The sequence below is a fragment of the Falco biarmicus genome, chromosome 9, assembly GCF_023638135.1.
Source record: "Falco biarmicus isolate bFalBia1 chromosome 9, bFalBia1.pri, whole genome shotgun sequence".
Classification (NCBI taxonomy): domain Eukaryota; kingdom Metazoa; phylum Chordata; class Aves; order Falconiformes; family Falconidae; genus Falco; species Falco biarmicus.
Genome location: NC_079296.1, coordinates 6,194,980 through 6,207,608, shown reverse-complemented (window position 1 = coordinate 6,207,608; position 12,629 = coordinate 6,194,980). Strand labels below are relative to the sequence as shown.

At 54.8% G+C, this 12,629-nt stretch overlaps 1 protein-coding gene across 2 annotated transcripts in view; it reads left to right on the top strand.

The window, feature by feature from the left end:
• The first annotated feature begins 5,499 nt into the window (after window positions 1–5,499).
• The window catches only part of VAV2 (vav guanine nucleotide exchange factor 2), a 149,269-nt gene continuing 142,139 nt past the window's right edge, over window positions 5,500–12,629 (top strand). The window contains exon 1 of one of the 2 annotated variants that reach the window (XM_056351785.1): window positions 5,500–6,052. In XM_056351785.1, the coding sequence (XP_056207760.1) occupies window positions 5,849–6,052 (204 nt within the window). In that variant the 5' untranslated portion in view covers window positions 5,500–5,848. The remainder of the gene's footprint in view (window positions 6,053–12,629) is intronic. The other variant, XM_056351786.1, reaches the window with a different exon arrangement.

Sequence of the window (12,629 nt, the reverse complement as noted above, 5' to 3'; positions counted from 1 at the left end):
GGGGCTCCCCACAATGGGTGCATGGGGCCAGGGCAGGGCAGGGGGGTTCCCCCCGCTGGGTGTGGGAGGCTGGGGCACATCATTGGAGCACCCTGAGTGGGGTGCAGTGGTCTGGGGCACAGCAGTGGGGTTCCCTGGGTGGGCTGTGGGGTCCCAGGCACAGCAGCAGGACTCCCCATGTTGGCTGCGTGGGTCCGGGGCATGGCAGTGGGGCACCGTGAGTGGGGTGCAGGGGACCAGGGCATGGCTGTGGGGCTCCCCGTGCTGAGTATGTGGGTCCGGGGCACAGCAGTGGGGCTCCCCATGCTGGGTGTTGGGGTCTGGGGCATGGTAGTGGGTTCCCTGGGTGGGTTGTGGGGTCTCGGGCACAGCAGTGGGGCTCCCCACAATGGGTGTGTGAGTCCAGGACGTGGCTGTGTGGCTCCCCACAATGGCTGTGTGGGTCTGGGGCACAGCAGTGGGGCTCCCCACGCTGTGTGTGGGTCTGAGCCATGGCAGCGGGGCACCCCGAGTGGGATGGTGCAGCAGTCCGGGCCATGGCAGTGGGGCTCCCCATGCTGGGTGCGTGGGTCCCACAGGTGTCAGCCAGCACAGGGCGCACAGAGCGTTTTAAAGGGGCGCCCAGCACTGCGCGTGCTGAGCCCATGGCATCGTACATGGGGGCCTGGGGGCTGAACGGGGGGAGCCTGCTGTTGCCTACCCTGCCCAGCACTGCCCTTGGAGGAGTGGCTCTCCCTGCTGCTGAAGGTGCTGGGGGGTCCCAGCCCAGTTTACAGCCAAGGCAAAGTGTGTTTCTGCCCAGTCTCCTTTCTGGTGGGTGACTGGTGTAGCAGCCATTTGTGCTGGGGGGGCACGTGGTGCCCTTTATCCCTCCCTGCTTGTCCCAGCCACCCCAGTGACAGCCCGTTGTGGGCTAAGGCAGGCAGGGGACACCCTTAGGTCTGCTGACAGCCTCATGCGACCACCACTGTGACAGCCACGCCAGGACATCTACAGAGCAGGCTGTGTGACCCTGCAGCATCCCCTCCGCCTCTGCTCATCCTCACCGTCTGCTCCAGTCCATTTCCTTAGCCTGACTGTCCCCTGGCAAGCGTGGTAAGAAATACGTTTTGAAGAGAGCTGTGAGGCTTATTCTTTTTCTGATGATACTAAATTTAAGCTCTCAATCTTCTTATCTCCTGTGAATGCAGCGCCATCTAATCTCCTGTTAGGGACTCAATACACTTAGATCTGTTGCAGAGCCACTCTGCTGTTCCGCCGGGCCTTCGTGGGCACAAACAAGACGCAGTGATTTAATGCCACGCTGGCTGCAACTCCCTGCTCCCGGAAGGTTTAGAGCAAACACAAAGAAGAGGGAAGAAAGAAAAAAAAAAAAAAAAAAGGAGAGAGAAGAATGAATACACTATTAAAATGTTTATTCTCAGAAATGTCCTGACTTTGCTGCTTTATCTGCACAAGGAGCTAGCCCTGGCCCCACCTTGTGGAAGCTGCAGAAGAAAATGCAAAATCATTTATAGTGGAACCACCAGGTTTAGGTTTTTAGCACGAGTGAGGTGTCGTGGTCTTCTCTGAAAAATTACCAGTCCTGTTACCAACCTCTGAGCGGAACGGACGCAGCCGGTAAGTGGAGTGGTTGTGGTTGTTGCAGAGATAAAGCAAGAAGGGCTGGAGGCTGCAGACCTCTGAAAGCTGACAGCTCTCTGACCATCCACTGGACCCTTCGCCCTGGTTCCATGAGACGTCTGACCATCCGAGAGGACCCTTCCCAAATAAACCTCAGAAGCAGCAGCAGCAGAACGGAGGGGGTGAAGCCCCAGTGGGAAATCTCTGTGTCTGCTTTGCTTTCCCTGCCAGCTGTGAGACACAGCTGCAGCACGAGGCTGGCCTGGGTGACTTTTCCCTGGCTTAGCTCCTTAGGGCTGCACACGCCTCGGGACCACTGGATTTTGATGGGAGAGCTGTTGGGGTGAATCCCGGTGGAGGAGGGCTTGCTGGCGCGGCTGTCCCGGCAGCACAGTGATGGTTTTGGGAAGAGGGTGGTGTTTGTGTTCAGCACAGCTGGGGCATCACGGGCCCCATAAATGAGACACTTCCACAGAGAAATGCCCAGGGAAGTGCTGCCTCCACCTGCTTGGCACCCGGGTGGAGAGCCCTTTTCCAGCGGAGCTGCACCCTCAGGTGCTACCTTTTTCCCGGTTAAACAAAGTGCATCTGTGGCTCCCATTGCACCAGTGCAAGAAGAGAATCCAGTTCATCCCTCCTGCCAGCACCGAGCTGTGCCAGGTTAATTTTCCTGCTCTCCCGTTGCACAGCCCACATTCCCTGCTCAGGGAGGCAGCACGCCTGGGGCAGGGGAGAAGACCTGATCTCTGCTGGCAGGAGTGTAGGGCCGTTAGTGAGAGGGTAATTGCAATGACTGTTCCAGGGTACAAGTTGTCAGTTGTCAGGGCAGGTAGATCAGGTGTTTACAGCAATAGATGAGCCAGAGAATTATTGTCTGTACCCAGTGGATGTGAGTTTAATACTTCAACAGCAGTGTGATTTGTCCCTTTCTGACCAGCAGCGAGAGCTGCTGCGGAGCAGTGTGTTTACCGGGTTGTGACTTGCACAGGTTTCCTAAAATAGTTGGTGAAAGGGGATCACGGTATCTAAGAGCGTGATGTAAATGGCACATAGGCTGCACAAGGAACTGCTGACAGCTGCCGGTGGTGCCCGAGCTCTGCTGTGACAGCAGCCGTGACAGCCCCTGCTCTGGGGACCCTGGCTCCAGCTGGAGACAGATGTCCGTGGGACAAGCTGGTGCACACTTGGTCTAATCCAGAAGGTGGCAATGGCAATCCATAGACACGGGCTGGCTTGGAAATGGGGATTTCTTGGCGGTGTGGCCCTTGTATTTAGGGGATGTTTTCAGATGGCTGCTCCAAAGAGGCAGCGTGGTGGCTGCTGCTCCGTGTGCGCTGGCTGGGGAGTTGGCTCTTCTCCCAGCAGCAACACCAAACATCACAGAAAATAGACTTTACTGTGAAACGTGCCCGTGTCCCACGGATGTTTTGGTTGATTTGTAAGGTCGATCTCCTTGCACATTTTTATGCATTTATGTCTGTCTCCTTCCTTCCTTCCTTCCTTCCATGACTAGTTTTGCCTATTCCATGCTGGGCTGTGATGTTCCCAAGCAGCTCTGTTACATTCCCAAACAGCTGCTGCTTCCCCAGCCATGCACTCTGCAACAGGACCCGGGCGGCAGTGCCTGCCTGGCTGCCCAGTGGTCACAGCTGCCTGCCAGTCCCCTTGGATCTAGTTACTGAGACATCTGGGGATGGAAAAGCATAATGTTCCTTCTGTTATTGTCCTTCTAGTGCATTTACTCACCTCTCAGGCCAGAAAGTACTAAAAGCGCACGCAGTGAAGCCCGTTAGCAGAGAGATGCTCCAAGCTTGGTCCCCAGCAGAGGGTAGTGTCAGCCTCCGCGTGTGGGTCAGCAGCTTCAGCCCTGGCTGGCTGTCCTTCCCTGGTCTGTCCCTCCCAGGCTGGCTGTCCTTCCCTGGCTGTCCTTCCCAGCAGTGCCAAGGGGCAGGAGAGGGGGGCACCAGCTCTAGCACAAAATTCCACCTCTTTAATTGCTGCCTTTTAGCTTTAGGTGCATCCTGAAAGCAGTGCCCAGGTCCTCTCCATGGACCCCATCTTGTTTCAGGACATTCGTATCCACTGGTACGTGTGCTGGGTACATGCTCCCCACTGAGCCTTGCCGTACAGATTTGGGGTTGATTTTTTTTTCTGCTATCAAAAATACGCTCGCCATCAGCTGCTTTGACTGTTGCAGAGGTAGGTGAGAAGCTCGCTTGCTTCAACACCTCCCACGCAGAAGCTGGCCTTTGCAGCTGCAACGATTGTTCCTAAGTGTCCAGGGGCCAAGTGTGCTTTTTATTACGCAGTAAAAAAGCCAGGCTGTAGCTAGCAGCTTTAATTATACACATATAATAAATCCCTCTGTTGTCCTCTACCTACAGACCTGACCTCACAAGGCAGACAAGCACAGAGGCAACCAAAATTATCCCTGGCAGGACTCCACTCCTTTCGGTAGCCTTGGGATTCCTGCCTGGTGGGTGCTGCTGGAGACCGAGCCTGAGAGCAGAAAGAAAAGCCTCAGCAAGAACTAAAAGAACGAGAAAGTTATTCTGAGAAATCAGCTCCGCAGGGTATGGGGAAGCGGGGACTGGAACCAGCATGCTGATGGGTACACCCAGGGCAGGGTGAGCATGGCATGACCCCGAAGGGAGCAGCACCCACATGCCCCCATCCCACACTCTGGCCAGAGGACCAGTGGGCACTGCACCCAGCCGGAGCTGGGACAGACGGTGTGTCAGCCCATCAGGCTAAGAGAAATGCCTTATGATAAAACAAATAATAATAATAATAAGCCTACCAAACTTTCCTTGGAATATTAAACAATTGTTTTTCATTCTTTGGAGGGATCCTCCGTCCTAGATTGAAAACGAAGTATCATGCCACTAGGGTCGCTCTTCTTTATCTCCACTTGGCTACATTTGGAAGAGATTAGTGTTGCATTTGTTTGACATCCAGGTTAATAGCTTCCCTTCGTCCCAGTCTCGGCTTCCGGCTCTGGCTATCTGGAAAGCCAGGCTGGAAATTAATCGGCAAACTCTGGGGAGAGGATCTCGGAAGAAAACTCAGAGCAGATTTGAAAGAGGCTGCTCTAAACCGTGCTGATTTGGCTGGAAGCCACTGGTGAAAATTAGAGATTTTTCAAGAGTTTGCTGCCGAGGAGTTAATGGCTGAGAGTTGAGGTTTTTAATAAATACACTAGTAATTAATTATAGGAGTTGTCTTCATGTTGGGAAGTCAAGGAATACGATCGCCTGCTTGGGTTGAACAACTCCCCTGCAGTATTTGCAAACCAAACAGGAGACTGGGGGGGGGGGGGGGTAGGCACCCTCGGACAAAGCCCGGTGCTGGGTGCAGACCCCCGGCTCAGGTCCTGCCCCTGCCCCCGGGACCGTGCGTGTGCCGGGCCGATGGGGGAGCACGAGGGTCCCGGGCGGGGGCGCGGGGGGAGGGGGGGGGCACCCCGGCTGCAGAGTGGGGACGGCAGCTCTGTCCCCCCAGGGCCAGTGGGAAGAGAGAAGCAGCACCGGGGCTCGGCGCGGTTTTCCCGGAACAGGGAGCGAAGGAGCAGTGGCGGAAGGGAGCGAGGGGACAGAAAAAGGGAAAAATACAAAATAATAATTAACCAAAAAAAAAAAAAAGGGGATAAGAGCCGAGGCGGCGTGGAGCGCAGCCGGCCCCCCCCACCGAGCCCGGGCTCCCGCAGACAAAGGGGCAGCGGGGGCCCGGCAGCCCCTCCCGCCGGCCCGGGGCGGGGGGCAGCGCTCCCCCCGGCCGCGCAGGTGGGGCGGGCAGCGGGGGCTGCCCTCGGGGCAGGGGCCCAAGTTGCGGGGGGCGGCGCCACCGTGCCCCGTGTGCCCCCCCCCCCCCGCTTTGTTCCCGGGAGGATGCGGCGCGCCTAGCGCCGGCCGAGGCGGTGGGGCCGCGGCGGGGGCAGGGGCAGCCCTCCGCCGGAAAACTCCGCGCCGCCCCCCTTCCTCCTCCTCCTCCTCCTTCCTCCTCCTTCCTCCTCCTCCGCAGAGCCCCGGCACGGAGCGATGCTTCCCCGGGCGGCGGGCGGCGATGGAGCGGGGCGGTAGCGCGGCGGCGCGGTGCAGAGCAGCCCCCCGGGCGGCCGCCCGCTGCCCCTGAGCGGCCGGGAGGAGGAGGAGGAGGAAGAAGAAGGAGAAGAAGAAGAAGAAGGCCGGGTGTGTGCGCGGGGCGGCGGCCCCGTCGGACCGCGGCCATGGAGGAGTGGCGGCAGTGCGGCCGCTGGCTCATCGACTGCAAAGTTTTGCCCCCCAACCACCGGGTGGTCTGGCCCTCGGCGGTGGTCTTCGACCTGGCGCAGGCGCTGCGGGACGGGGTGCTGCTCTGCCAGCTGCTCCACAACCTCTCCCCCGGCTCCATCGACCTCAAGGACATCAACTTCAGGCCCCAGATGTCCCAGGTAGGAGGGGGTGCGCGGGTGCGGGACCCCCCCCCCCCGAGCACGCCCTTCCCTGGGTGCGGGTGTTGCTTTCGCAAAACTTGGGGAGCGTGAATGCGAGCGGGTTTGGGGAGGGGGCGCGTGGGAGGCCGGCTGCTTCACCCCCCCCCAAATGCTTTTCGCCCCCTCCGGGCTTTAGCTCTCGGGGCTCTCGCCGATCGTGCCCCGGCGGCCGGGGTGGGGGCAGCGGCGGTGGGACCCGCGGCCGCACGGGAAGGGGCTGCGGGGCTGGGGAAAAACACCCCGGCAAAGGGGGAAACTTCCCCCCTTGTGTTTACAGTCATCGCGGAACAAAAGCAAAGGGCAGGGCTGGGGGGGGCTGGGGGGGGTTGGGGGGGGTTGGGGGGGGCGCCCCATCCGCTTTGATGAGCTGGGGGAGTGGGTGGCCCTGCGAGGGCACCGGCTGTCGGGACAAAACTTTGGCCGGGAAGATTAAAAACAAAATAAGTAAATAAATTAATAAAATCAAAAAGTGCTCCGCAAGCCTGTCCCAAGCCCGGCTGGGCAAGGGAGTGGGGCCATGCGGTGCCCCAGCTGCCTTCCTCCTGCTCTTCGGGTCTGGGAACTTCATAGGGCTCTCTTCCTGGAAGGTTTTCCAGTTTCTGGGTGTTTTGGTGAAAGCAGGCTTAACCAAATTGGGAAAAAAAAAACCCAAACCAGTTGTAGTTGTTTTGGGTTTAAATGCTTACGTTTTTGCAAGCTGAGCTGCGTGGCATTTGCATGGGAATCGGGAAGTGAAATCAATTTAGAAGCAGATTAAAGGGGGCACTTTGTCCTCCCTACCCCCAGCCCCTGCGTTGGCAAGTGGAAGGTAGACTGCTGGCTTTTGTTTTGGAACAACAACAGGTTTTATTGGTAAAAGCAAGGGGAAATTTCCTGGTAGCAAGGGCATGTGAGCCTCTTTTAACTTTATGGAAGCATTCAAAGATAAATAATGTATGATGTGAACGAGAGTTCTGGATACGTGCTGTGCAACCACCCTGCTTACCCGGCCAGCACCTTTCCCTTCTTCTTGCCAGAGTTTTGTTCCAGGACAATGGTTTTCATCGAGATGTGACCCCCTGTGCTGGGGGGCTGCAGTGGCTGGGGGCAGCCGGGAGCCACCAGCTTCCCTGCGAGGCACCCGGACCCGAAGCTCTGGAGCCACGCTTTGGGGAGCGGAGCATGTTTTGCTGCCTGCGTGTGAATGTGAGGACATTGCTGGGCTCTTGCAGACCCCCAGACTCTGGTCCTGCAAAGCAAAGGGGTGGGAAGCCCCGACTGTACAGTGAAAACCCACCCATGGCAGCTCAGGCGTTGGCGCGTGAGACCAGCTGGCGTGGAGTAAATAACAACACGTACGGATGCCTCTTCCCAGGGTGGAACAATGCTGGGAGGTTTCCTCTTCGCTTTCCAGGCTATAAACTGATCAAACTGTCTTCCGTACAAACTGGTGTTTCCAAATATAAACCATTGCGCTGGAGCTGTAGATGTGCAAGGACTAGCGCTTTCCTAGAACACGCTGAGGATGCTCTATGTTCTATGCATTTCTTGTTTTCTTTTGAGAAAACACTATAATCCTACAAACCTCATTTCAGCCCAGGATTTGCCCTGTGGGGAGAATGCAGAAAGGGGTTTAAAACGGTAGCTGAGATCTAGGGAAGATCTCGGTGGGTAGGAAACTCTTGCTGCCCTTGCTGAGGCAGGTGGTGCTTGTTGGAGGTGAGAGCTTACAGCCCAGCTGTCCTTAACGAAACTGCTTAATGAAATACCACACTTGGCCGCTTTCCGGGCCGTGGGAGGGGTGTGAGTGGAACTGGCAGGATCGGGTGCTTTGCTGGTTGCCTCTGCTAGAACCCAGTGGTCAGAGCGGACCGGCACAGCCTGGCCAAAGCTGAGCCCACGCGGGCGCGCAGAGCTGTGGCCAGGCTCAGCTGATGCTTGTCCTCGGCCAGGATGGGACCCAAGTCAATCAAGACTTGAATCGTGATTTGGTGTTTCTTGGGCAGTTCTGGAGTTTGGGAATCTGGCATCTCCCCCAGGGTAGCTGCATCTCGCTGCTCCTCTGTGCATCTGCAGCACGGGCAGCCCAGGGAGGAGAGAGGGGCTCTGAGCCCCGCCGGGGTGGGGACGCGTGTCCCCACCGTGCCTCAGCCTTGCTGCAGCTATCCATGAGTGGTTTAGCCTCTCCGGATCAAATTTGAGAAGAAGAGTGTAGGAACCCATCATTGTCACGCAGCTGTGATATGTTCAGACACAAGGGTAGGGATGTGCAAGACAGAGCGTGCCTAGAAACTTCAGAGGTGGTTTTTGAGGATAAAGGCACACTTAGCCTGACTGGCTGGGCTGGCTAACCAGCCGTTTGCCTTATTACAGAGCTGTTTTTTTAATTAATCAGCCAAAATGCCAGGGGACAAGACAGTTGTGCTAGACTTGAAACATCCAGCAATATTCTGTCATCCACCTTTCTCAGTGAATTAAATGGGGTTGTACAGGTGTGTGATGAGAAACAGATTTTTGCCTGAGGTGAGCATCGTTCCAAAGGCCAGAGGTGAAATCACATCTCTGCCAAGAAAGGCTTTAAGATCCAGACACTGGTGTGTGTTTGTTTGGTAGGTTGTTGTGGTGGGTTTTTTTTTCCATCCTCTTCCATGCTGATTTGTTTTTACTTGCAGCTGTTGAAGGTGTGCTGGGAGGTGAGGGATCCTGTTTGCAGCGCATCGAGGCCAGGGGGAGGGATGGGGAGGGATGCAGGGGCTTGTGCTGCCTGCTGGGGAGGGATGGACTGGTGTCCCCATCCTCCAAAAACCTTCCTGTTCTTGCTCAGCAGGGAAACCAGGCTGGCCACACAGCAGTAGTTTACTACTTGATTTTTAAATAAATAAATAGAGTAAAATCACCTCATTGCATTGCAATCTGTAGTTTGCTTTAGTTTCATGCTCCGTTCCAGAGACCCAAGACCAGTGCTCAGTGGTGCCTGGCAGGATGGGATGCCCCAAAGCTACTGAACCTCCACAGAGACTAACAAAATAAACAGGAAAAAAAGTTTTAAAGTCCGGTTGTCTTCTGAGAGTCGGAGGGTGTGAGGCCAGTTTTGATGAGCCTGGAGTAAAACTTCATTTCTGCTAATTGCTTTTGCTGTAGAGGACATTTCTGGAGAGCTGGGAAGTGGGATGAGTGGACTTGCCCTCGGTACTTATTGATCATTATGCCTATTACTGTGATTGGATTTTTGGGGATGTAATTCAAGCTGGTTTGTCAGCCAGCTGTGAGAGCGTGATGCAGAGGATGTCTTTATTTGCAAATGGGAGCAGATGTAGCAGCCCTCGGGCTTGCAGTCCCTGTCCCTTGTGCACAGCACTCAGGACAGTGTTTCTCCCTCGTCCCTGTGCAGAGCCATCGCCAGAACCCCGCTTCTTCCCCCGCTCCCCTGGAGCTGGTACTGATTTCCAGTCCTCTGACACTGTGTGGTACAGCTGCTTCTGCAACCCAAACTCCTTTTGTGAATAAGATGGAGATCACAGAGCTTTGAATTTTCATTGATAATTAGGTTTGAATTGTAATTTTGTGAAGTCTCTGGTCAGATACAAATTAAGTGACTATTCACTTGTGCTTCCTCATGGCGAGACATAAAAAATATGTGCAATAAAAAATTGCACATTTGGGTGAGGTTGATATTTGATGGTGTGGGGTTTGGTTTGTTGGTTTTTTGGGGTTTTGGGTTTGTTGTTGTTTTTTTTTTTAATATTTTTTTTGCATTGGCCTGAGATAAAATTAATCCCTCCTGACAGGGACTTGGATGCGTACCGAGGTTGGTAGGGAAGCTCTGATGAGCCCTGCCGCGGGCTCTCCCTGCTCAGGCGACGTCAGGTCTGTGGGCAGAGACCTCGTGGGGGCTGGATCAGCTGTGCTGGCTGCCTTTGCAGGTGGTGATGGTGGTGGGGGCTGATCAGGAGTTATCCCTGAATATGGAAAACTGGAAGACCCATGAGCTGCTTGCAGTGTGCCAGATCAGTGTCCTTTCTCTGGTGGCTTGCCAGCACCCTGGTTTAGTTCCCCTGGTGTCCAGAAGACCCGGTTCAGCCTCTTGGCGCTTGCGGCAACGCGGTGGGGGGCTGTATGGAAACATCTGGATCTTGGTGGAGTGTTTGTATCACAGGTGCCTGAGTGGCAGCGAGCAAGCAAGGTGCTGTGGGGGCTGACGGCATCGCCCAGCGTGTCTGGGGGGTCCCAGCCTGTGCTCTGCCCTCCAGAGCGTTTCTGCTCCCCAGTCTCTGCAGCGGAAGGACATGTGGGCTCCTTCAAGGAAGAAGAGCTTGGTGAAAAGCCATAACCACCAAACTCCTGCCCCATCTTCCCATTGCTCACGTACTGGCTGTCCGAACACGCTGCTGCAGTGTTATCTGCTGCAACATTGACATTCCTCCATATGTTATGACAGCTGGAAATTGGTACCTGCCCCACAGCGGTTGTGCCCTTCTAGGGCTTGGTCATGCGGTTCGTTTTAACGTGAAAACTCCCGTTGATGATTGTTTTGCGTTCACCCTTCCTTTAAGGTTGGCTTGGACATGGCTGAATACCTTTTTTTCATGCTTCAGAATCTCTTGGATACTTGAAATGAAGCAGCCATATGTTTAATATGTGTATTTGTGTGTGCACAGACTTCAAGTTAGCAGTAACGGTCAGCTCATTAAGGAGTCTTACTTTGAAGCATATTGACATCTCTCGAGAGATAATCCATCTCGGTCTGCAGCGCCTGGAGGTTTTATTAGGGCTCTTGAGACTGATGAGACACAGCAAATGTAATTGGCATGATGACTTGGCTGCCCACCGCTCTGTTTTGCTCTGATTAAGGGACCACGCAGACAAGCGGCTTCCCACGATTGATGGGTGTCATGCCCTGCACTGGGCTGAACTGCCAGGTGGCTTCACGGCTGCTGGTTTTTCTGGAGGATGCTGATGATTCGGTATCCGGGTTCCATGTATTGATCACGTAGGTGCTCCTCTGCCATGCGGGTGGGAGCAGGTGCTCGGTACCATTTCCCCCAGGTATATGGGAGATAAAGACACGTTGGTGTATTTGGTACCGGTAATTATTCGCAAAGCTTTGGGGTTTTTTTAACATGCCACTTGAAGGCTTTATAGTGACAGTGCTTGAAATTACTTCCACGTGTCATGATAGCCGTTAAATATAATTGAGTATTATCAGAGCTGACTGGGTAGGTGTGGTGTTGGAGCAAGGTCTGTGTAGCTGCTCTCCGATTTACCCTGCTCAGGTCCTCAGGCTTTTTTATTTACTCTCTGCTGCTCGAAATTGAGTTCTGTTCCAAAAAAAGGCTATAAAAAATGGCCTCATTACATATCCCTGTTTACTGTGTCTCAGTGACTTCCCGTTCGGATGTGCTGAGCTTTACAAAGGGAAAAAAGGTGCTCTGTCTTGTACGGCCGATCTCGTGAGCTCCTTGCAAATAGGAACGGATTGCAGTCCTTCTTCCCGGCCCCCTCCGTGCCTCCTGCATGTCAAACAGCACCCTGAAACTTGTGTCAGATAGAGGTGGCACCCCCTCTTCTCAGTTGTTCGGCGAGGTTGTGAGATAGAACTGAACCGGGAGCTGAAGGCTTATATGTATTCTGTTGGGGCAGGAGGCGGCGGAAAGTGTTAGATGGATCCTGCTGGCTGTGCCAAGAAGCATGAAAAGCAGTGAAAACTGCCCTCCCGCCCAGTGATTGATGAGAGTTTAATACCTGCACTAAATACCTAGCAGGAACAGGCTCCTGAATGAATGGATGCCATTAAAAACACAAAGCCAAAAACCCAGTCAATTTGGTGGTTTTTCAAGTTGGGACCAGTCTTGGAAGCTGCTTTCTATCTCAACAGCATGTTGATGAGCTGTGGAAAATGCTCGGCTTGTCCATCCTTCTTGGTGGGGACCCTTGGTGCTGGGTGTACTGCCAAGGAGCCGGGGTACCTTGTTGCTTGGTTCCTCCAGGGAGAAAGAGGCAATTCTTTTGGCGATGGCACTTGTGATGCTTAAATGTTGTGGCTGTGTCTGAGCAAGGAATTCGGGCTGCAGGAATTTAGGTTAGATCAAGCAAGGTGTGTGTTGGACCTGCAGTTGTACTGAAGGGTTGAGCATCGCCACCTCAGCTGTGCCCAGCGGGATGCTGCTGATCCATCACCCTGTGTTGGGCCTCGCGTGTGTGGAAGACCCTGGCTTGTGCCGTGGACCCTTTGCTTTCTTCAGCCGACCTGCAGCCAGCAGGGACCTGATTCTTGGCACTGACAAAAACATTGCTTCAGACTGACCTTAGGGCAAATTTTTGATCTGCTTCTTTGTCCCTTCTTAAAGAGAAACCCCTTTTTTTTTCCTGGTGTTTGAACTTTTTCCCTTCTCCATGTGACTCCCTCCTAAGCCTGTCTTTAGTGGTCTCAAACGTGCTGATCTGACGCATCCCAGCAGCCTAGCCTGGGGCTGCTAGGATGCTCTGGGCAGGGTTGGGGGTGGGAGCACCAGGGTCCCACTGATGCAGGGCACGGTGTAAGCGAGGGGGTGGGGGG